Below are 25,231 nucleotides of genomic sequence, written 5' to 3' on the forward strand. Positions count from 1 at the left end.
ATTATTATATTCATTATCTAATCAATTTAACTAATAAGCGTAATCATTCAATCGTTATTTAATTAATATAATCAAGATAAGTCACAAATTAATCAATAAATTTATATAATCATCATCTAATTCATTTAATTGACGTATTAATTTAATCATACTTTAATCAATGTAATCGATATAATAATTTTATGACGATTAAACTAATGTAATAATTTTATCACGATTAAACTAATGCAATAATTTAATACCGATTTAATCAATGTAATAATTTTATGACGATTAAGCTAATGTAATAATTTAATGCCGATTTAATCAATGTAATAATTTAATACCGATTTAATCAATGTACCAATTTAATACCCATTTAATCAATATAGTAATTAATGCCGATTTAATAAATATAACTCTAATCAGGAATTAAACATATTTAAATTATTGCACGTCGTTAATGAGGGAAGTGCGGCCAAGTGCCTTACCCCTTTTCAAAGTCGTTGAATATTAAAGAGTGGTACGTGCGTGGCGGCACGTCAAACAATAATTACTCGATAAATTCTGAGTAAAATGAATTTTTCCGTTTGGGATTAAACAAGCAATTTATTTTATCTGGAAACGTCGAGATCTCAAATCCCACGAAGGAAATAAACATATTTACTCGAAATTAAGGACGTCCGTTTCATCATTCAGTTTAATCATGTAATTACTCTATTCTAGCGCAATCGAGGTAAAGGCGAGACGCAAGCTCATAAACAAAATATACTGGCCAATACTGACTTATTAGAAGAAAACAAAACAATTTAAATTTCGCCCTAAATATCTGGTCACCTTAAACTAACCTAACGCAATCCTTATAATATTAGTTTTTTTTTTAATATCAGGAGTTATTATTCAATAAGGGGTCTTCCATTAAATACTTGCAGGGAAACCAGCACACAGGGGGCGGTGTTTCCCTTGATTGTAGCATAAGTTCATAAGTATGTACAATAAGTTTGTTACTGGTTACAAACAGAAGCTTGTCATGAAGTGACGTAGGTCATAGATTCGAGGTAAAGCGACGCCAGGTGAGGTGCTGTTAAAGGCTTAGTACAGAATAAATAGGAAGATGGAAGTCCTGCAAAACCCAATGTAGTCTGCAATTCTCGCTGGTCGTTCTTGAACTAGCTCGAGCTGTAAGTCTCTAGCATTACGAAGTATAGGTAGTGTCAGACTTATATATTATAAACTTATGGTGCTAACCAAGAGACAACGCCAGACGGAGTTCACCAGAGTTCACTACACGCGGGAGAGAGGCTAGCCTGTCTCGCATACACTGCCTCTAGCCGGGTTTCTTGTTGCCAGGGAAGTAACCCTAGAAGGTGACCTCCCCCATCCATCCCTGTGGTGTTTGGTTAGGTCTCTTTTGGAACTAATGGAACGGTCTATACGATGCCATCTTCGAGGAAAATTTTAACCGATCTTAATCGAACTTCTATAACAATAAAAATAATAAGGATAGAGACATTTCGCCTAAGGGTTAACTCGTCTACATTAAAGTAAATTGAGAACGTTTGTTTTCATTCTCGACAATCTATTAAAAAATAACCCTAGAATGAGTTCCAAATTTAAGTTTGAGAAAGGCGCGTATGTTAAATCGAACATTGGTGTAAGTAACGTAAGAACAATAAGTAAGACGCTGAACGTCAATAATCTACGTGTCTTCCAGTGAAAAATGATTTACACCATAAGTTTATAAGTGATATGTTCCATAAGTATGACACTTCCTATAGAGCTATTTCAGTGGGGGAAAAATTTCGTCTGCTACGAAAATTGGGCCTGCCTTTGAGTGTAGAGGGCGGCCATTTTGTGAGGGTTTCTCTATGGGCAAATAGCATTGGTGACGTAGCCATTACCCCCTCTGAAATAGCTCTATAGGGAGCTAACAGCTGGCTAGGGGGAAGAGATAGTCTGACGTCACGCAGCCCCCCTGTGGTTGGCATTTTTGTGCGTAGAATACTGTTTCCAACCGTTAGGGGGGGATGAAACTCCAGTAAGAGATAGAAGGGTGTGACGTTTCAGGGTCAGAACTGTTAGTGTTAGCTCCCTATACTTCGTAATGCCTAAGACCATTAAACACAGGTAATGCTAGAGACTTACAGCTCGAGCTAGTTCTAGTAGAACGACAAGCCAGAATTGCATGTCTACACTCGGTTAATTTTGCAGAACTTCCATCTAGTTCTATTTAGTCTGAACTTACTAAGCATTTGACAGCGCCTCACCAGGCGTCGCTTTACCTAGAATCTATGACCTACATCATTCACTTCATGACAAGCTATTAGTAACCAGTGAAAAACTTATGTAACATATCTTATGAACTTATGTTTACACTAACCCAAAACGTGAAGAAACATTACGACAGTGTCATACTTATTTTTATCCCGTTACTTATAATGGCGCATGATGATTCATATATTTTGATTTTATTGAGAACAGGTATTACTTAAGGTATATTTACGATGTGAAGTCGGCAAAAAACTAGATTGGGACCTAGATTATTATTTTTTTTATTATTATACAACATTGGTGGTGTTTTTGTAAAAACTAGGACAATATGTTTTACCTTGAAAAGAGAAGAAAGACTTGAAATAATTATGGTACATTTAAAGGTCAAAGGCTTTAACCTCCATCGGTGCTTCCCCCCCAAAGGGGTAAATAAAGGTCCAAAGTACAGAGGGACGGTTTTATGGGCAGTCGAAAATGTTCTATACTTCTACGATCAGCCAATTTTGCCCCCTCAAGGGATGCACCCCCTAACACAAGCAACGATTAGGGAGTGAAAACTTAATTAAATTAGCAATCATTGTCTTTCAGTTTCTTATTTTAATTTAAGGGAAGGGGGTCATCACTAAAACACACGTTGATAAAAATAGTTGTTAAATAAATATGTAACATTATTGCGTGTAATAAAGCAAGAAGGTTACTTATAGAATTGAAATAAGGGATGTGTCATTAAGGCAGATGGAAAAAATGAGACGTAGTAACATGTTTACGTATGTTACTAAAGCCTTAAAATTGATAAGAGCCTAAAAAATAAAAAAATAATCGCCACAATAGATTATTGTCGTCTTTGGTTATTGTTTAAAATTTTAAATCTAGCGATAATCGTTTTGTTTTTCGATTTTATCCCATTCCCGTCTACAGACGCACAACATTTAATCTAATATCATAGCCCTATAATACTCTTCACAAGTAGGCCTACGCTTCGACGAACTTAGGGCAAATGTTTCCTTCATGAAAAGGCAGAGGCTTTCCCGGCGTCGTACCCTCGTAGCAGACATATACTTATGAAAAGAATTATAGGGCTATGTTAATATACATATTTGTATCTTCATGATGAACAGATTTGGAAGTTAATTTTGGTCTATAATATTGCTTATCTATATAATATAATTTTAATTATCTATATAAGTTACTAAAACCTTAATTAAGTTGGTAATTTACCCTTGTTTAAAACTTATATAACACGTTTAAATGAGCGAGACTTAAAAAACAAGGCTACATCAGCTTATTTTGTTCAGAGATCTGTTTTGAAATTTGTACTGACGTACGTGGAGACCTTCTTAGAAGCTTGCCTTACGTTGTAAGCAACGCTTACGTGACAAGCAACACGGCTTCATCGCGGTCGCCCTCAGAGGAACGGGATTTTCGTATTTTCTATAACAAATAATAACAAATAATGATTATCGTTCTTATTTTTTATCAAAATGAGTTTTCTCCGCTAAATTTATATATACGTAATGTCAAAAGTTTATATGATATGTCTGGAAAAACTCACGCTTTACAACTGTCAAATTCAATAAAACTATGCTCAATTAGAGGCTAACATAAGTTTATAAGGTATCTTCCATAAGTATGTCTCTACCTATTCTTCGTAATGCTAGTGGCTTAATGAGAGCTAGTTCAAGAACGACGTGAGAATTGACTACACTCGGTTTTGCAGTCCATCCTCCTATTTAGTCTATACTAAGCCTTTGACAGCGCCTCACCAGGCGTCGCTTTACGAGAATCTATGACGTTTCGCCTACGTCACTTCATGACAAACTCTCATTAACGAGTGACACACTTATGGAACATATCTTATAAACTTATGAGGCTAATCATTAAACTAAAATGTTACGGGAGAGCTTTCAGCGGAGCCCACTCGATCACGCGCAACACTACCCAAGCTGCTATAGTGCGAGCAGCGCAGCGTCCGTGAGTGCGGATCGAGTGGGCTATGCTTTCAGTTTAGGGAAGAAGCTATGATTTAGGAGATAATTTACACGACCATAATGGTGGATTGAATTTCGGGTGGAAAGCTGAAACCCATAAATATGGCTGTCATAACTAAGGCCTCTTCAGACGATACAACGTTTTGACTCATTTAGATGAGCGAACTTGACTTGAGTAAACTAGTTGGGTCGTGAGATTAACAGAAATTGGACAAGTTCAATCACAAAATTAAATATTGATCACTGACCAATTTGGGCTGATGCAACTTTTTAACCCATCTAGTTGAGTCAAAGTTGTATCGTCTGAAAAGGCCTTCAGTAGGGTCTGACGTAGTATTTACCCAACGTATTAACAGGCATAGTGACACGAAATTGGCTAGCGGTTCACGGACCCAACTTTGAGGGACACAACCAAACCAAATTTTCTTTTTTTGACCAAACTATATTAAGGGTGATATCAGTAACACCAGGAGTTCATAATAAGGGGGGGGGGGGTTATTATGAACTGGTAACACTAGGGAAATTAAGGTTCATTAGAAGTAGTTTGGTTGAGTACCTCAAAGTTAGGTTAGCAAACCACTCATTAGTCATTATGATTGTTAATTAACATCTTTAAGGCCTGCTTCCGGCAACACGCCAATACCAGGTATAGCTTAGCTAATTTATTAAATTTTTAAGATACCGATTCAATAAGACTGAAAGGATTAATATCCTATATCGAGTTTAGTGACAGGAAAACGATAATGAGTTTCAGTTTCTCTCAGTTAATTTTTACGGTAAGTTAAAAAAAAAATACTTGGCTGAGATCCAGCATCAACTTAAATCGTTTAACACTAACCAGGAGATTCCAGTTAAAACCAGTTCCACCTCTTTTTAATCCCTCGTATAACGCAATCACTTTCGAGTGGCCACAAGCACCTACGCAACCTCCACACACTCTTCTCAATACGGGGTGTACAAAGTGAAAAGTCCTTCGTTAACTTTTATCAGCTTCTTCAGGGTGATTTTTGACGTTTGTTATAAGACGCATTTAAATTTCTTATTCAAATTAAACGACAAACAATTATCGGAACGAGATAAGGATTGCGCGAGACGATAACCTAACCTAAAAATAAACCCTAATCCTTGAAATAATCGCAATTGATTTGTATCCGATTAAGATTTGTTGACATTTTGGCACCCGTATCCTTGGATTCTTTAAATATTTTAATTTCGTTGCAAATTATCCGAAATTAGATATAGCCTACGCAGGGAGACTCTTTAGGGGGATCTTAGTTTAGAGAAACGATGTAGGTAGTCACACTGCTTCAAAAAATGGTACACTATAGCGTCCCCAGTTCTACCAACAAACCAATTAACTACCTCGTTTTACGCATTATAGAGTCCAAGAATAGGGACTTGGCAATTCGGGCTTAACTCCGCCCCCAGCGCCATTATCGTATGTTTTTCTTACAGAATGAAAGCTTGATGAAAGCTATATAAGCCCCTCCTCATGGTATGTTTTTTAGCACTAGTGGAAAGTAGCGAACGTGACGTTCCATGACGTAGTACTGCAAAGTCCCTACACATACAGCTAATCATTTCTACGCGGGTTTTTGTGGACCGGGCTTGAATACTTACTATACGTTACGCCTCTTAAATCTGACGTCTTTCTAACTGTGATTTCATTGGTTGGTAGAAACGAAAGGTCAGGCGCTCGCCCAAGGTTCAACGCGCTTTCCTGTTATTTACCTTGATAGGTATCTCCCTATAAAGTCTCCCTGGCGCAAGCGGTGGCTACACGGCATCGAGGGTATTCTTTTTAGCAAAAGCAAATAGAGATAACTGTAAGTGCGACAGTAAGGAGTGCTTAAGCGACGTGGGGTTCGAGTACCCTTTGAGTAAACGATAAAAATATCCCCTGCCCTCTTCACGGGGTGGAAAAATTCGCGCTAGTGTGTGACCTGGTCTTAAGACTAAGAGAGTTTTTGGCAAACAATTAAAAGTCATGGAGGGCCTCACTCAGCCTATAAAAAGATTTCCAAAACAATTCTAAAGTCCCCGACTGTTTGTCGGCGACTTCGTCTCGCTCTCTCTCTCTCTCTAGGCTTACACATGGCGCTAATTCGAGAGTCCTTGAAGCATTTGATATGTTTTTCACTTTATGTTTAATCGGGGCTCTAGAGTCTAAAACAGTGGTCCACTCAGAAACAAATACAACATAAATAAAACAATAACGATAAGTTTGACATGATACCACCTCACCAAGGGTCACTTTGACAATGAACACAATGGTGGTGTAAATTAAGTTTAACTCGGGGTTTGAACACCTCCGTGAAATTATTTTATGATACTGAACTCTCCGTTATGGCCATTTAACTAAAATTACAACCCTTTGTATCTATGATATCTTCTTTTATGAGACCTTGAAGGTCTTTGTGATGGAAAAAAGCAGTAGCGCTCATTAGGCATAGCGCATTCATCTTTGTTACTGAAGTATTTGGCAGTGTCCTGGCAATACCCGGTATTCATTTCTCTTAAAAGTCACAAAGTTAAAAAATTTGGCCTAGTCTAACAGTCTCCACGTTTGTTTTCCCACACATTGTTGCGTTGTCCCTAGTGGCAAATTATTTATAACTGTCTATAAAAGGCGCAATACGTCGCCCGCAAATATCTACAAACATTCCCAGCATGGTTAAACGCCCCTCTTTTTTATTACTCGGTTCTAAAAATAAACATGTTTACAACCTTCTAAATTATTTTTTTCTCTTTAACTCTTTGCTTCCGTCAGTAAGTCACTCAAGACCACTGACACGCGTAACATAACAAAACTAAGCAAGTTACCCGGGTAACCCGGCATTGCCCGGGTGTCTTAAGGAAGTGGGGACCCGGAAGAATCTATGTAGATACCGAGTCACGTTAGTAAAGGAGATTTTTCATCAATATTGTGTTACAAAAAGTGTCGTAGGAATAAAGTACAGGAATGGACAATAAATTTTGAGCCGAAATTTAACTTCTATGACCGATTTCACCCTAAGGGACACTTTAAACACGTTACGATCATTGGAATGTTTTAGGGATGACCCTTGTCGTTCTTGAACTAGCTCGAGATGTAAGTCTCTAGCATTAGGAACTTCTATAGGTAGTGTCAGACTTATGGAACATATCTTATAAACGTATGATACTACAATGGTAAAGTATCAGTCATACTTATCGTTTTACGTTGCTTTTGGGTATTATCATATTATTAGTAACAGAAGTTTGGACGATTTTATTTTTGATGGAAAAATTATATTGATACGATCGAAGTTTCTAGAAAAATTTCGAAAATCATATCATTCATTCTGATTGTTTTGAAATTGAAATTTTTCCCGAGAAAAGTCCAACAAACAAAATCTTAAGATTTCTTCCGCTTCCAGAAAATTCGAAAACTTCTTTAAAATATGATTTTGCAAATATAGGCCTACTTAGCAACCAAAAAAATTTAGGGGTAAATACTGATTACAGGAAAAATCGAACGTGACAAAACAAATCTCTGAGATACGGGAGGAGTTCGCATCAAACATTTCTTCCTGTCTACCAACCAATAAAATCGCAGTTAAAAATACGTCAGTTATGAGGTGTGGCTCAACCCCGGCCCACAAAACCCTCAAATAGAAATTAACATATTCTAAGATATGGTTGGGAGGGGTAGGGGGGCGCACAATGATTCTTATTAGTTGTATGTATTCCTAATTACAACGAACAACTAGTATACTAAATATTACCGAAATCGGTTGAAACATACAGATATTATTCCATAAGAAGGTTCTTATAGCTGCTTCAATAAATTTTCTATCAAAGTTTTAAGTAGGAGTAATAATCTAACGCGATGACAGGAGATGCAGCTTCGCGGCAGAATAGACAACATATTAATCTTTGTGCTTTTGAAGAACGCGTCGTCTGCTACTCATTCTGGAGTGAGAAATTGAAGAAAAACTTGAAATATGTAAACTTCAAGCACAGACTCAAGCAGTGCAACCGTGTAAGGGGAAATACCTGTCGCATTCCCGAATGCAATAGCTACACATTTTCAAATAAAAATAAAAATATAATAGCGATTTCCACTGACTGCTCGCGGAGCGCTCCCATGGAGCCATATAAATGGGAGAAGTAGTTCTCGGCTTCGTTAAAGACTGTTTTTGCTAAATCAGGGTCTCCTATATTTATTGCTCCATGGAAGCGCTCCGAGAGCAGTCAGTGGAATTCGCTATAAGTTTTCATCGGTTTCCCAAAGAAGAACCCGTTAAAAACTGGATTTTTGGCATGGCGCGACCGATTTTTTCAACCGACGGTGGCGCGAGCAGCTTGCCTCGTGAAGCGCGTGGTCGGGTGCGCTATGCCAGAAATTTCTATCAAAGTTTCCCCTCTTCTCTCGTGTCGGGGGGGAAACCACGAAGAGAGAAATTTATTGAAAGAGCTATTACATTTCTGCCCGAAATCTATCAAGATGGCGGCGGATTGAGGATAAAAACCAAAAAATAGGCCTACCCTTTCTCTGCGAAATTCAGGCTTCGTATGTATTCAGTAAGTTATTTTACTGATATCAGCAATAAAACTCTTGAAATGTCATTTTATTTATAACATATTTATTGTACAACCCAGGAAATTATACACAAGCGTGTAAAACGCACTCTGACCTTTACACACATATATATAATTATAATACCACGTGACTATTGCGAAATAATTTCGGAATCCACCGATTCCTCACTTTTACAAGTGTCCTTGTTGGACGTGGTACTTTTAAAATGTTCTAGTATCTCTTTCAAAACATCAGTTTGCCGATCAATGGCGGCAGTTCTGGCTTGCATAAGTTCAACCATATGACCAAACTGCCTATCTTTCTGATCACGATTCGCTTCATTAACGCACGAGTATACCTCCGCTAAACTTTCTCTGTCGTCATCCGTACGTTTTCTTTTACGACTCCCCCCTGACTGACCTGAAAATTAACAGGAGTTCGAAGCAAAACTTAATTGCAGCGTCGTCTGCTAGAACGTTAAAGTATGGGTCTAAAGGAAAGCGTTTAACAGTCATTTGTGACGTGTGCAAACAATTCCAATCGCGATATCTACAACCACACTTCCACAGATACTGAAAAGCTTGCAGTATTCTGTTCGATTCAGTTCCAAACCCGAAGAGATGCTCCAATAATAAATTACTGGCAACCCTGAAGCGCATGCGCGGTTAAAGTTAAGAAAGGGGGAGGAGTGTCCAGTCATTTGTGACGTGTGCAAACAATTCCAATCGCGATATCTACAACAACAGATACCGAAAAGCTTGCAGTATTCTGTTCAATTCAGTTCCAAACCCGAAGAGATGCTCCAATAATAAATTACTGGCAACACTGAAGCGCATGCGCGGTTAAAGTTAAGAAAGGGGGAGGAGTGTAAAGTCATTTGTGACGTGTGCAAACAATTCAATCGCGATATCTACAACAACAGATACTGAAAAGCTTGTAGTATTCTGTTCAATTCAGTTCCAAACCCGAAGAGATGCTCTATCAAACAACTACTGGCAACCCTGAAACGCATGCGCGGTTAAAGTTAAGGTTGGGGGGGGATTAATTTCTCTAGCATCTTTAGCGCATAGGCCTACATACTATTTGCCGCCACCACCTTGGATGAATCAATTCAAAATTCGTTACCATTAAAACGAGAAGAGAACAGAGCGTAATCCAAGTATTCTTCTTTATCGTTATCTTCTTGAGTGTTATTATTAAACTCCAAAATGTCCATTTCCTCAAGTTTTTCCGAATATGGGAAGGCTTCGTTTACTTCCGGTCGCAGATGATAATTGTACTCTACAACGATAGATTTTAAATTTATTTAAATATGAATTAGAAACACATTATTTCGTGTCTTAAAAGTGTATTTTTTTTTATATAAATCAATGTGTTTCGAAAGATGTGATGACATTTTCAAATTAAAATCAAATTCAAGGACTTTTCCAGGTTTTCCCTGACACTTGTCAGCTCTTAAAAGTGCCTAGATTAGATATAACTTACGTTGTATTAACCATCTCCATCTGGTTTCACACTGTTCGGAAGTAGGTACCGATTTACTTCTGGGTAAAGAGAGTGCCAACAAATCGGCAATTTTAACAAATAATTTGTCTTTGGGTAAATGAAGTTCGTCTAATTCTTTTTTAATGTCCAAAAAAAGCATCATTGTCTTCTTATCCCATTGGTAATCGTCGTAGTCCATGTCATTATCTTCCTCAAGATCTACAGTCAAATAAATTGCAACCCCCTCTTCATTCAAATGTACGCCCTTTTAAACTAATTATGATTAGTCAAAAACATTCAAAGCAGTTCTTCAGTAGTTGGTTCAAAGGTAACGAGTGTTAAAAATTATTTGGCTGAAGGGCCAGATATTAAATAAACAACCTATTATACGAGTGTCAAAAATTATTTGGATGAAGGGACAGATATTAAAAAAACTACCCATTATACGAGTGTTAAAAATTATTTGGCTGAAGGGTCAGATATTAAAAAAAAAACAACCTAATATACGAGTGGAAATAATTATTTGGTTGAAGGGTCAGATATTAAATAAACAACCTATTATACGAGTGTCAAAAATTATTTGGTTGAAGGATCAGATATTAAATAAACAACCTAATATACGAGTGGAAATAATTATTTGGCTGAAGGGCCAGATATTAAATGAACAACCAAGTATATCAGTGTCAAAAATTATTTGGCTGAAGGGCCAGATATTAAATGAACAAGCTAATATAAGAGTGTTAAAATTATTTGGTTGAAGGGACAGATATTAAAAAAAACTACCTATTATACGAGTGTTAAAAATTATTTGGCTGAAGGGACAGATATTAAATAAACAACCTATTATAGGAGGGTCAAAAATTATTTGGCTGAAGGGCCAGATATTAAATGAACAAGCTAATATACGAGTGTCAAACATTATTTGGCTGAAGGGACAGATATTAAAAAAACAACCTATTATATGAGTGTCAAAAATTATTTGGCTGAAGGATCAGATATTAAATAAACAACCAAGTATATGAGTGTTAAAAATTATTTGGCTGAAGGGCCAGATATTAAATGAACAAGCTAATATACGAGTGTCAAACATTATTTGGCTGAAGGGACAGATATTAAAAAAACAACCTATTATATGAGTGTCAAAAATTATTTGGCTGAAGGATCAGATATTAAATAAACAACCAAGTATATGAGTGTTAAAAATTATTTGGCTGAAGGGACAGATATTAAAAAAACAACCAAAGATATGAGTGTCAAAAATTATTTGGTTGAAGGGCCAGATATTAAATAAACAAGTCACGCAAATCAAGATTTCATATTAGCTAGGTGTGGTTTGGGTAAGACCTACATTCTGACGCACGTTCTGATTCATCCCCCATTGTAGATCTGTTTGAGGAATGGTCCATAGCATACATAGACTTCTTTTTGGTTGGCTGTTTTGTCTACGAGAATCGAAATAATTACGAAATCATACTAAGTTTGTCACAAAAGTTTCAATTGTTTTAAAAAAAAAAAATTGCTCATACAATTTGAATTTGAAGGGTTCTATTTTCAATTTTCATAATTTCATCCATTTCTTTGAAGTACTGAAACTTGCAATTTTTAGCATTCTCTTCAGGGTTTTCACTCAGTTTAGCAAGTATTGACAGGTACTCTAAATAATCAGTAAAAATTATAGTTAAAATTTCTTTGTGTGATGGTTAAAATTATAGTTGTTTTTTTGAACACTAGATGGCTTAAACCCCCGAATTTTTCACTTTTATTTTTAGGATAGATGGCGTTAGCAAAACGGAACACTTTAATAACCCATATAAAAAAGTTACAGGCCCTTGAAAATATCATTTTCATTATGCAAGTTGGTTAGATATCACAAGTTTTAACACAGCTGATGTCTGATTAGTATAAATTTACTATATTTTGCATTCCCAATCCCATTGGTCTAAGTTGTAACTTAAGACTTGTCAAACAATAGGGACTTGGCAGTACTACGTCATGCAACGTCAGGCTACCTTCCACTAGTGCTAAAAAACATACCAGGAGGAGGGGCTTATATAGCTTTCATTCTGTTAAAAAAACATACCATAATGGCGCTGGGGGCGGAGTTAAGCGTGAATTGCCAAGTCCCTATTTAGTCCTCTATAAGGGAACAAAACAATTTCAAGGGACAAACTCACTTCTCTTCAGCCATTTCCACTTGTTATCACATTGTTCTGCAGTGGGATGATTTTCTCTGTGATCCAAACTTTTCAAGAGATCCGCAATTTTCAGGAAGACGTGCTTCCTGGTGATGGATCTAGAGGCAATCAAGGGTGACAGTTCCTTTCTATAAGCCAATAACTTCAGGGTTGATATGGCATCCCATGAATAGTCAGTGAACTTTCCATTTCCAACAACTGGAACCTTATTGTCAAAGGCTTTTTTCATTAAATCAACTTTATCAAGAATATATTCGACATTCGTCGATGTTCCCGCATTTTCGTTTTCAACAACATCTTGAATGTGGTCCTGCACGTCTTGTTCCAATATTTGAGATCTAGGGTCAACCAGAACCAATTCATGAACTAGGTATTGTTGGGGTTCAATTTGTTCAAACTTCTTTTCATTATCTTTTGGCATTATACGATTATAAATTTTTACACCTTAGCCTAGGTCTTACTTTTACTAGAAAATAACTCAATTTTATCAATATAAATCTAGTTGTAATTATTAAATAATGTTAACATCGTCCATGAACTGATAAAACAGAATCGAACCCGATCTGTACTGATTTCGCTAAAAATCAAAATGGCGTCCACTCAAGGACTACGTGAGTACAGGCTAGAAGCCTATGAGGTTAGAACATTCGAGTTGAAAGCTTGCAGAATTACAAAACGTGAAACAGTCTATCAGGAAATAAGTGTTTTTCGTCCAGGGCTTATTTCTGTTCCTGCCATACAGTAATAGGGTAATGGCAGCCCTCTGCCTTCGACTGTATTAAGCTCTATGGGGAAATAACATGGGGTGCCATTAGTCTATATACAGTATGTCGTCTGCTAAAGGTGTCATTAGAGAAAATGTCAGGTTAATTTTTCGAAGGCGAACACATTTAATAGTAACAAAACTGTATGATAATTTAAAGAATTAAATCGAAAATTCGATTTCACCGTAGAACAGAACGTTATTCTCAAATGAAATCATAGTAACCTCAAGTGTTCCTTGAAGAAATTAATATGAAAAGTACAGAGAATTCAGAATCGGGTGATGAAGAAGTAGAGACCATTACACCAGATCTTCCAGATGACGTTAAGGAAACTCCGGAAGATCCGTCATTAGAAACACAAACTGGTCACGCGTGTCAGGTGTGTGATAAACGAGTCAAAAGTAAAGCCGCTTTGAAAGCGCATATTAAAGTTCATTCTGAAGAGCCAAAATACAAGTGCAAAAAATGTGAACGTGGATTTAAAGATAGAAACAAGTTAATAATTCATATAAGATTGAATTGTAACGACCCAGTTTATCATTGCCGTATATGCAAGAAAGGATTCCCGCAAGTTGCTAGGTTAAATACTCATTTAAAAAGTAAGTTAATCTTAATTATTGTCATGGTATGTTCAGTTCTTAGAGTAGGTTCTCTTCTGTGTCAGTAATGTGAGACTGAAATGGCCTAACAACCTTGTTTTAAGTTATACTTCTCTGACATTTCATTCTCCATTTCTAAAGCTCATTCCAAGGAGAAACCTTTTGTTTGTGAATTTTGTGGCAAGTCTTTGAAAGACAAAAGAAACTACAACTATCACGTGGCAACTTTCCATCCTCTGGAAAAGAAGGCTCCTAAGAAACGACACATTTGTAGATTCTGCAACAAGCCCTTTGTGGAAATGAATGCCCTCAATAGGCACATGCGTGTTCACACTGGTAATATACCCAGGGGGAACAGGGTTGCCATAAGTCAGGGAAATTAAAAATAGGCCAAAAGATGTTTTTTTTCAGTTTAGCATACATAATTTGCAATGCTAAACATTGCAGGTTTACAATGCTAAACATTGCAGGTTTACAATGCTAAACATTTCAGCTTTACAATGCTAAACATTTCAGCTTTACAATGCTAAACGTTGCAGGTTTACAATGGTAAACGTTTCAGCTTTACAATGCTAAACGTTTCAGCTTTACAATGCTAAACATTGCAGGTTTGCAATGCTAAACAATGCAGGTTTGCAATGCTAAACGTTTCAGCTTTACAATGCTAAACATGGCAGGTTTGCAATGCTAAACGTTGCAGGTTTGCAATGCTAAACGTTGCAGGTTTGCAATGCTAAACGTTGCAGGTTTACAATGCTAAACGTTTCAGCTTTACAATGCTAAACATTGCAGCTTTACAATGCTAAACATTGCAGCTTTACAATGCTAAACATTGCAGGTTTACAATACTAAACGTTTCAGCTTTACAATACTAAACGTTGCAGGTTTACAATGCTAAACGTTTCAGCTTTACAATGCTAAACGTTTCAGCTTTACAATGCTAAACGTTTCAGCTTTACAATGCTAAACGTTTCAGCTTTACATTGCAAAACGTTTCAGCTTTACAATGCTAAACGTTGCAGGTCGTTTACAATGCTAAACGTTGCAGGTTTACAATGTTTTAAAAAACAAAAAGAGTTGCTTATAAAAATAAGTATTCTTAATAATACCGTATACTAAGGAAAACCAGGCAACACTAGGGTAGAGGCGTTTGTACCCTTTACTTAAAAGGTGTTTTCGATTTCAAGATACGCGACCTCATCTCTGCAGCGAATGTGGAAAATCATTCAAAGACGCTACATGCTTGAAGACGCACAGTCGAATTCACGCCAACGATAAGCCCTATCAGTGCGAAACATGCGGAAAAGCATTTGTGCAATCGAACAACTTAAAAGCGCACATAAAAATTCACACTCAAGAAAAACCGTACATCTGCGAGTTTTGTGGTAAGGGATTTAACCAGAAAAGTAATTTGAACACGCATACAAAACGAGGCTCTTGTACCAAACAAAGAACTAAAACGCCTAAAGAACCGAAAGAACCAATAGTAACTATACTTCGACCCGATAATTCTTACGGTATGGTAGGTGATGAAAGAAAAACTGACGGTAATAATAAAGTTCAAGTTATCTCCGCGTTAACGATTGAACCGACAAATTCCGGCGCTTATAAACCAGACTGCGCTTACGAAACACTTCCTTGTAATAATCCGTGTGTTGGAACTCAAAATTCCGCAATGAATAATCACGTACAAGATACGCTGTTGCAACGACAATATTATACGTTTTACTGAAATGTAATTACTCTCTAGTGAGTGAAATATGTTCTGGTAATTATAGCTCCACTATTGTAAAGATATCGCTGGTATTGTAAACATATGTTGAAACGGGAAAAATCATACATCTAAGGCCTAGCTAACGCGTGTACTGATCAGTAGCTGTCTTAAAGCGGTAGGTTTTACAGCGTTCATACGAACTTGGAAATCAGGGAAATGAAGAGGAACTCAGGAAAAATCATCAATAGTTACCCCTATCAGGGAAAATTCTAGGTTTGGGACAACTTTTACCCCACGAGTGGTTCAGCCATTGTTTGCCGACTATCCTAATATATGTGAACTTTCACGCAACTGATTTGTCAGTTAAAATACATTTATCGGGTCTAAGACGTAATACTAAAGATCACAGATATTTATAAATAATGGCGCGTTATAAATGTTTATGTTCAAAATAAGCCCTGGACCACGGTAGCAATGTAAACGTCCTTTCAAGGAGAAAATTATTGGTCTACTTTTAATTTTCTGTATTTCTGGGAAAATGGTTTTATACGTATTATTTCTAGAAATAGAGTAAATAAAATAAAATAAAATAATCTAAGTGTATTTATGAAACCCTTGAGTAAAGGTGTTCATTCATTCATCCAGTGAACTGCCAGCTTATATTGAGAAAGAGGGTAAAACACACACACACACACACACACACACACACACTTGTACTGTTCAATCCGTAATTCTCAACATTTCCTGAAATTGTTAAGCATTGACTATAATAACAGGTTGATATATATAAGCTGGATTGGGTATAATTTCTAGAAACCGGTACTTGTCTATTTTGTCCGATACTTTATCTACTCAATCCGAGTCGAGATAATGAAGAGGCAAAATTCTCTACTGTCTCAACATTCATGGTAATGTATCACGGAGTTACGAATTTACAATCTCATATTCGACGCACTTCAACTTGTTTTTCGTACATACAGATGAACTATCTACATTACGTGTAATGTTACGATGTACATATTATACATATAGCTACATTATGTATAATGTTACGATGTACATATTATACATATAGCTACATTATGTATAATGTTACAATGTACATATAATACATATATCTACGTTATGTATAATGTTACAATGCCAATTGCTGAAGAAAATTAACTTGAAACTTGATTATTTTCACACATGGCTTTTATTTTACTGCATTTCTACGAACAACAATCGAAATAAATGTTTAGCCCATCAGTATGGGCATCAGTATCGTAAGAACATTCACTATGACATTTCCCATTGTCATCGTGTTACGCGTCGTTCCTGCAGATGGAAATGCGTATTTCGCGCATTTACGTTGCACCTCTAGTAAGTGACAGACACGCTAGAGTTGATTTTGATTTGCTACTTTGTTTCTCTTTTTGCTGCAAGTGTTCTTCTTTAAATGCGAATTTAAATTGCTCTTTTGATTGAAACCTTTTCCGCACAAATGACAAAAATGGCTTTTTTCTTCTTTATGAATGTTTTCGTGATCTTTCAAGTTGTTGCTTTGAGCGAAGGCCTTACCGCAAGTGGCGCATTTATACGGTTTTTCCTTGGAATGAATTCGCATATGCCTCGTTAGATGAAATGTTTCGGCCAGTTTTTTCCCGCATATATGACATTGAAATGTTCTTCCTTCGTGTCGCATTGCGTAGTGTCGATTTAAATTGCTTTTCCTGGCAAAAGACGAACTGCACATTTCGCATTTGAATCTTTCTTTTTGATCGGGCGGAACGTGACAGAGACAATGCTGTTTAAGAGCGCTACGATCCCGAAATGTTTTACCACAAACTTCGCACGGAAAATTCTTAACATTTGAGTGAATTCGTCTATGAGCGCATAATAGCGAACCATTTTTAAAGCTTTTAGCGCAAACGAGACAAGTAAAAACTCTTCCATTTTTAACATGGTGTCTTGATTTATGAGAAGCTAATAATACTGAGGTTTTACATATTATTCCGCATTGGTCACATAAAGAACCCTTTTTCTGTTTACTCGTTGATTCTTCCATGTTATTACACTCAGTAGTACATCAAACTAAGGTTCTCAACTATCTTTAAGTTAAAATACGATTGAGATTGCGCAGTTGGTAAAGTTTGTGACATTTATGTCTTCTCTAAAAGCCAATGGGTGAACCCGAAAAAAGTTCCGAGTTCTACTGACCACGACAATAGAACTTTTCGATGTAAAAAAGGGGGTAAGCAACCCTCAGTACCGCGTCATACAAGGGGGTTGATACATTGCCGTCTCTGCGCACTCTCATGATACAAAAAGACTACAGCGCACGCGCAAAAAAGCGAGATGGAAGGCAAAGTTTTACCCCCGTGTCTTCCCCTCTTAGTTACAATGGTCTATTAGATTTCCCCCATAATAAATGGACAAGCACTATAAGACAAGTAGTTTATAATCACCAGAAATTTCAAAGCACATCAGACTCAGGATCAAAAAAATTTGAATCTTCACAGTATTAACACAATCAAATTAACTTCTAACCTATTTATTAACTTAAAATTTAGCTTGCCTGTCAATCTAAATATCCCGACTCAACGGAGCGGTTAAGGGCCTATAGTTCCTTAACGAAACCGAAAAAGAAAAGAAACTCACCTAGGCTTGGCCAGAAAAATTTAGCAGTAGAACTAGCAGACAGCTTATAAGGTTTCTCTTTCTCAATGGATGCATAGCCCACTTGATCACGCGCTAAGCTGACCAAAAAATGGATTATTAATTCTAGGAATAAAGTAAATAAATGTGATTGTATATAAGCAACATTTTTAATTCATAGATTGAAAATTATAATTAATTGTGGGAATTTATCATTTATTTTCAAGTAAACATTTTCATGGGATGGGTTTGAAATTCCCAAGATTCCCCATTACAGTTACAGAAGCTACAACACATCTTTAGAATTTGTTTTCTTGCAACGGTTTTTCTTTAGATGCGAATTTAAATTGCTCTTTTGATTGAAGCCTTTTCCACATAAACGACAAACATGGCTTTTCTCTTCTTTATGAGTATTTTCATGATCTTTTAAGTTGTTGCGTTGAACAAAACCCTTGTTGCAAGTTGAGCACTTGAAGGGTTTTTCATCGGAATGAGTTCGCATATGCCTTTTTAAATTTGCCACTTGATTCAATACTTTGCCACAAATTTTGCATTCGCAACTTTTCTTTATACCAAGGTGCAACCTCGCGATATGACGATTCACGCTTTTTTTGGTGGTAAAGGAAGAGGTGCACTTATCACATTTATATTTGCCTTTTTGATTGAGTGGAAGGTGAACCACAGAATGCATTTTAAGATCAGTACGATTGTGAAAACCTTTCTCACAGTCATTACAGGGAAAACGCTTAATCTTGGAGTGAATTCTTTTATGAGCGCACAATAAACTCCCATTTTTAAAGGTTTTTGAACAGATGAGACAAACAAAAATCCTTCCTTCCATATGTTGTCTACTTTTGTGAGCAGATAATAGCATTCGAGTTTTAAATGTAGCTCCGCATTTTTCGCATAATGCTTGCCCTTCTCCATTTTTATTTGACGAAACTTCCATATTTCTAAATGCCTTTCTCGCTATGTGACACACTTGTCAAAAATCCGCTCCCTTTCACTCAGCGCGTTATCCCTTTGCCCCTCACCGTCGCGAGAAAAACCTAGCAGTAGAACTAGCAGACAGCTTATAGCGTTTCTCAATTCTCATTGGATGCATTGCATAGCCCACTTGATCACGCGCTAAGCTGACCAAAAAATGGATTATTAATTCTAGGAATAAAGTAAACAAGTTGGGAAAACCAAAATATTACCTCTCCGAGTCAATAGAAGGACTACCTACAAACTTATTTACCCAGTTATGGAAATGTTTCTTTTTTTTATGAACAAATACTGAAGTTAAAATTTATGAAATATTAAAGCAGTATACAAAGCATAGCAAATATACTGTAAATCAGACGACATTTTACATCCAATAAGGATATACTTGTACACATTAAAATCATCCGATGGGGGAAAAACGGGAAATGAAGAGATAAAACTTTGGAGGGATATTACCTTTACGTATTTGTAAAGGCCCAATTTGCTACTCCTCAACTGTATACCCTCTATGTTCAAAGCCATATTCACAACAGGGTTGCCATGTAAACACTATCCTCTCCTTTCACCTCAACAATTTTCTTAGTTTGTCAACATGACGATTAAAGTTACATAACACCAAAGCTAATTTGTGGCTACACACACTGAAGGTAAATGCGCACCATAAAAAGCATGAACACACGAAGCTATAATCCGATTACGATCAGACCTTTCACTGATCTGGGCTGCGTTCAGCAGAGCTCACCAAAAAAGACAGCGGATTTTGGAAAACGTTTTCTGGTGAGATCTGTCGTCATAGCTTTTCTCCGGTCATCGGTCTTTTAAAAATGAAGCTAGCGCAATAAAGCGTGCAAGGTACAAAGGCTTAACAAAAATTGTATGATAACATATTTATGGAGATAGATAAGATCAACTTTTATAATTAAACATAGAAACTAACATGTCTCTTAAACTTCTCGCCGCTCTCGCGTGATCAACTTGTTTCACGCCAATTAAATAGCTATAGTCCCATCAGAATCAGCAAGAGCTATTTGTATTAATTCCTCCATGCTTTTTCGCCAAGCTGAGAACTACGCGTTTTACGTCACGTTATCCAAAAACCCGACTATTTTCCTTGAAGACCGCGCTGGCTCACTGAGCACCGTGACGTCAAAATTCAATAACAAAATCCCGTTCTGGATGACACTGCTAACAGCGCCTGACAGCGCTGAGCTCTGCTGAACGCGGCCCAGATTTCCACCATGATTATAAAGTCTAAGCCTAATTATTTAAAAGTGTATTTAACTTTCGGCTCACTCTGAACCGTTAATGTCTCTGTATTACAGAAACGAAAACCAAACCCAAGCGTTTACTTTTTGGTTCACTAGGCCTAATGACAAATAAAAGTTCATTTGCCCAATATAGTTGCGTTCTTCTTGAAATCACTTTAGAAAGAATTATGCTATAAACAGATGTAGTATAGCTTAAGTAATATATAAACATCGATTTCAAATAATAATAATAAAAAATATTCTTGGGATATCAGAATGAAACAGAGCTTTATAGCTACAAAACCACTAAAGGCATCGAAATTACGAAAAATATTTCCATATATTAATAATATATTATGAGAAAACCAAATATTAAGGTTTTGTAGGATTTCTTTCCACAAAACAAAGCGAACTGCTAACGCGGTGCACTAACGGACGGACACACACAGACTAAAACATAGGCTGCTTTTTAACTCTTTCCGTTTTAATTTTGAGTTGAGAAACTAGATTATCTTAAATATTAAAATAAATATAATTAATATTAAATATTTTCTTCGTTAGTTGTTCGCCTTATAGAGCGTTACATCGCGTTGATAAAGAACAATTAGACATTCTTGAGAGACTTGACTAATTTTGGCGTTTGAAATGAAGCATACGCCGGTTGCATTACCTTACTCAAATAGGTAGTATATAAGGGTGTCGAACTACAGCTAAAAGCAAGAACAACCGCAATTGCGAAAACCTTTGGTGGACAACCCACCCTAGGGAGGCTAGACGTTTCTCGTAACCCTAGCTGATCGCCGCGAATGTCTTAAACCAAACGATGACTATGGAGTTAGAAGCCAATAAGACAGATTGGTGTCTATGTGGAATAGACGGAAGACCAGTAGATGGTGGTGTTTAGAAGCCAGTATGTACAGACTGGTGTCCAAGTGGGATGGACGAAGACCAGAAGATGGTGGTGATTAGAAGCCAGTATGTACAGACTGGTGTCCATGTGGGATGGACGAAGACCAAAAGATAGTGGAGATTAGAAGCCAGTATGTACAGACTGGTGTCCAAGTGGAATGGACGAAGACCCGAAGATTGTGGTGATTAGAAGCCAATGAATACAGACTGGTGTCCATGTGGGATGGACGAAGACCAAAAGATGGTGGTGATTAGAAGCCAGTAAGTACAGACTGGTGTCCGTGTGGGATGGACAAAGACGAGAAGATAATGGTGTGAGAACTCAAGTAAAGGAGCCATTTCCGTGACTGTGAAAGCAGTTCGGAAATGGCGAACACGTTTGCTCCGATTTGGAAACTGCGAACGCGGTCACGTGGGTGTAACAACAGACAAACACACAGACAGACACACACACACGTCGAAATTAGAACCTCTCCGTGACATACGTCACTCGGAGAGGTAATAAATGTGATTGTATAGAGTGGTGGCGGTTCCAAGTATTCAAACGTCATACCCTTCTATCTCTTAGCTCAGTGTCATCCCCCCTACCGGGCGCGTACAGTATCCCCTCTTACAAAAGCGCGCCCAGAGGGAGGGATACACTGTTTACACCCCTCTCTCTACCCCCACTAGTCTATATAAGTAAGGTTTTCAATTCATAGATTTAAAATTATAATTGTGGGAATTTAGCATTTTATTTCAAGTAAAACTTTTCACGAACACAGTGCTTAAAGTTATTGAAATTCCCCATTAGTTACAGAAGCTACAACAGATCTTTAGAATTTGTTTTCTTGCAACGGTTTTTCTTTAGATGTGAATTTAAATTGCTTTTTTGATTGAAGCCTTTTCCACAAAAACGACAAACATGACTTTTCTCTTCTTTATGAGTATTTTCATGATCTTTTAAGTTGTTGCGTTGAATAAAACCCTTGTTGCAAGTTGAGCACTTGAAGGGTTTTTCATCGGAATGAGTTCGCATATGCCTTTTTAAATTTGCCGCTTGAGTCAATACTTTGCCACAAATTTTGCATTCGCAACTGGTCTTTAAACCTAGGTGTAACCTTGCCATATGACGCTTCATGCTTTTTTTGGTGGTAAAGGAATCGGTGCACTTATCACATTGATATTGGCCTTTCTCATTCTGTGGAAGGTGAACCGCGGAATGTACTTTAAGATCAGTACGATCGCGAAAACTTCTCGAACAGACTTTACAGGGAAAAGGCCTAATCTTGGTGTGAATTTTTTTATGAGCGGTCAATGAACCCCCATTTTTAAAGGTTTTTGAACAGATGAGACAAACAAAAACCCTTCCTTCTACATGTTGTCTACTTTTGTGAACAGTTAATAGTATTCGAGTTTTAAATGTAGCTCCGCATTTTTCGCATAATACTTGCCCTCCATTTCTACTTGACGAAACTTCCATATTTCTAAATGCCTTTCTCGCTATGCGACACACTTGTCAAAAATCCACTCCCTTTCACTTAGCGCGTAATCCCTTTGCCCCTCACCTTCGCGAGAAAAACCTAGCAGTAGAACTAGCAGACAATTTATAGCGTTTCTCATTGGATGCATAGCCCACTTGATCACGCGCTAAGCTGACCAAAATATGGATTATTAATTCTAGGAATAAAGTAAATAAATGTGATTGTATAGAGTGGTGGCGGTTCTAAGTATGCAAACGTCATACCCTTCTATCTCTTAGCTCAGTGTCATCCCCCCTACCGGGCGCGTAAAGTATCCCCTCTTGCAAAAGCGCGCCCAGAGGGAGGTATACACCCCTCTCTACCGACACTAGTCTATAGAGTAATGGCAGTACTACGTATGCAAACGTCATACCCTTCTATCTCTTAGCTCAGTGTCATCCGCCTACTGGGAGCGCACAGTATCCCCTCCTACAAGAACGCTCCCAGATGGAGGGATACACTGTTTACACCCCTCTCTACCCCCACTAGTCTATATAAGCAAGGTTTTCAATTCATAGATTGAAAATTATAATTGTGGGAATTTAGCATTTTATTTCAAGTAAAAATTTTCACGAACACAGTGCTTTAAGTTATTGAAATTCCCAAGATTCCCCATTACAGCTAGAAGCTACAACACATCTTTAGAATTTGTTTTCTTGCAACGGTTTTTCTTTAGATGCGAATTTAAATTGCTCTTTTGATTGAAGCCTTTTCCACATGAAGGACAAACATGGCTTTTCTCTTCTTTATGAGTATTTTCATGATCTTTTAAGTTGTTGCGTTGAATAAAACCCTTGTTGCAAGTTGAACACTTGAAGGGTTTTTCATTGGAATGAGTTCGCATATGCCTTTTTAAATTTGCCACTTGAGTCAATACTTTGCCACAAATTTTGCATTCGCAACTGTCCTTTATACCTAGGTGTAACCTTGCCATATGACGCTTCATGCTTTTTTTGGTGGTAAAGGAAGAGGTGCACTTATCACATTGATATTGGCCTTTCTCATTCTGTGGAAGGTGAACCGCAGAATGTACTTTAAGATCACTACGATTGTGAAAACCTTTCTCACAATCATTACAGGGAAAAGGCTTAATCTTGGAGTGAATTTTTTTATGAGCGCTCAATAAACTCCCATATTTAAAGGTTTTTGAACAGATGAGACAAACAAAGATCTTTCCTTCCACATGTTGTTTACGTTTATGAGCGCTCAATGAACTCCCATTTTTAAAGGTTTTTGAACAGATGAGACAAACAAAAATCCTTCCTTCTACATGTTGTCTACTTTTGTGAGCAGTTAATAGTATTCGAGTTTTAAATGCAGCCCCGCATTTTTCGCATAATACTTCCCCATCTCCATTTTTACTCGACGAAACTTCCATATTTCTGATTCTCTATCGCTATGTGACACTACTCTACTCCCTTTCACTCAAGCTACCCCTTTGTTCGTACTTCGTTCCTATAGAGTAATGGCACCTACTTGCCTTTGACTGTATTAAGCTCTATGGGTAGTTAACATAGAGTGCCACTACTCTATTTCGTATTCGTAAACATAAAAATAGCAGTAGAACTAGCAGACAGCATTAAGATTTTCCCTTGGACCAGGCTGGGAAATAAGCATAATTTTTAAACTAGTCCTTGGGACCAGTGACCCCCTAGTGTCCTAAATAATAAACTGGTCTCAGGCAGGGCCGGAAATAAGAAAAATTTCTTATAGGACACGCGTCCAATGACCCCCTGTTTGACTTGAAAATTTATAGGACATTGTCCACTGTAGTGTGCAAAATAGTGTCGCATCTCCATAGTCAAGCTATCAAAACTTCCAAAAATTTATTGGTCAAACTGTCCAGTGACCCCCTTAGTTTTTAAAAAAATTATGGGACATTTGATAATTTTATTGGACATTGTCCAGTGTCCTGCGCTTATTTCCGGCCCTGAGATTGACAGCGTGTGGGCAGGGCCGGAAATAAGGAATATTTCTTATAGGACATTTGTCCAGTGACCCCCCCCGTTTGACTGCAAAATTTATAGGACATTGTCCACTGGAGTGTGCAAAAATAGTGTCGCATCTTCATAGTCAAACTATCAAAACTTGGGAAAATTTATTGGTCAAACTGTCCAGTGACCCCCTTAGTTTTTAAGAAAATTATGGGACATTTTAAAATTTTATTGGACAATGTCCAGTGTCCTGTGCTTATTTCCGGCCCTGGTCTCAGGACTGGTCCCAGCCTTTGTTCTCCTATAGATTTGCAATTAATAAACTGGTCCCGAGGACCAGTAACCCCCACTTTTTGAATTAAAAAACTAGTCCTAGCAATTAATAAACTGGTTTTGGACCAGAGGAAGTGTGCTATTTCCCAGACTGCCTTGGACAACAGAGCAGGGCCGGAAATAAGCACAGGACACTGCCCAATA

At 37.3% G+C, this 25,231-nt stretch overlaps 4 protein-coding genes and 1 long non-coding RNA gene across 5 annotated transcripts; 1 reads left to right on the forward strand and 4 right to left on the reverse strand.

The window, feature by feature from the left end:
• Positions 1-246: 246 nt before the first annotated feature.
• On the reverse strand, positions 247-3,802 carry LOC149651363 (uncharacterized). The gene is made up of 3 exons (XR_016371187.1): positions 3,762-3,802; positions 3,623-3,681; positions 247-1,459 (listed from the first exon to the last, which is right to left on the reverse strand). It is a non-coding gene; the product is annotated as an uncharacterized LOC149651363 (long non-coding RNA).
• Positions 3,803-8,823: 5,021 nt separating this feature from the next.
• On the reverse strand, positions 8,824-13,027 carry LOC149651364 (uncharacterized). The gene is made up of 6 exons (XM_089848275.1): positions 12,441-13,027; positions 11,793-11,920; positions 11,615-11,708; positions 10,267-10,485; positions 9,907-10,062; positions 8,824-9,201 (listed from the first exon to the last, which is right to left on the reverse strand). The coding sequence occupies exons 1-6, from the start codon at positions 12,880-12,882 to the stop codon at positions 8,933-8,935; spliced, it is 1,308 nt and encodes a 435-aa protein (XP_089704401.1). The 5' UTR covers positions 12,883-13,027; the 3' UTR covers positions 8,824-8,932.
• A 178-nt stretch (positions 13,028-13,205) lies between these two features.
• Positions 13,206-16,131, forward strand: LOC149651365 (uncharacterized). The gene is made up of 3 exons (XM_089848277.1): positions 13,206-13,824; positions 13,966-14,160; positions 15,012-16,131. The coding sequence occupies exons 1-3, from the start codon at positions 13,476-13,478 to the stop codon at positions 15,554-15,556; spliced, it is 1,089 nt and encodes a 362-aa protein (XP_089704403.1). The 5' UTR covers positions 13,206-13,475; the 3' UTR covers positions 15,557-16,131.
• A 583-nt stretch (positions 16,132-16,714) lies between these two features.
• LOC149651366 (uncharacterized) lies at positions 16,715-19,333 on the reverse strand. The gene is made up of 3 exons (XM_089847209.1): positions 18,463-19,333; positions 18,179-18,276; positions 16,715-17,605 (listed from the first exon to the last, which is right to left on the reverse strand). Exons 1-3 carry the CDS (start codon positions 19,122-19,124, stop codon positions 16,917-16,919), a joined length of 1,449 nt encoding a protein of 482 aa, XP_089703335.1. The 5' UTR covers positions 19,125-19,333; the 3' UTR covers positions 16,715-16,916.
• Positions 19,334-22,029: 2,696 nt separating this feature from the next.
• LOC149651367 (uncharacterized) lies at positions 22,030-24,376 on the reverse strand. Its single transcript, XM_089848280.1, has 2 exons — positions 24,360-24,376; positions 22,030-24,279 (listed from the first exon to the last, which is right to left on the reverse strand). The coding sequence occupies exon 2, from the start codon at positions 24,196-24,198 to the stop codon at positions 23,449-23,451; it is 750 nt and encodes a 249-aa protein (XP_089704406.1). The 5' UTR covers positions 24,199-24,279; positions 24,360-24,376; the 3' UTR covers positions 22,030-23,448.
• Positions 24,377-25,231: the final 855 nt, after the last annotated feature.

Source organism: Phalangium opilio, unplaced genomic scaffold (genome assembly GCF_054372755.1).
Source record: "Phalangium opilio isolate 3A_F unplaced genomic scaffold, DU_Popi_V2 ptg000082l_1, whole genome shotgun sequence".
In the NCBI taxonomy this organism is placed as follows: Eukaryota; Metazoa; Arthropoda; class Arachnida; order Opiliones; family Phalangiidae; genus Phalangium; species Phalangium opilio.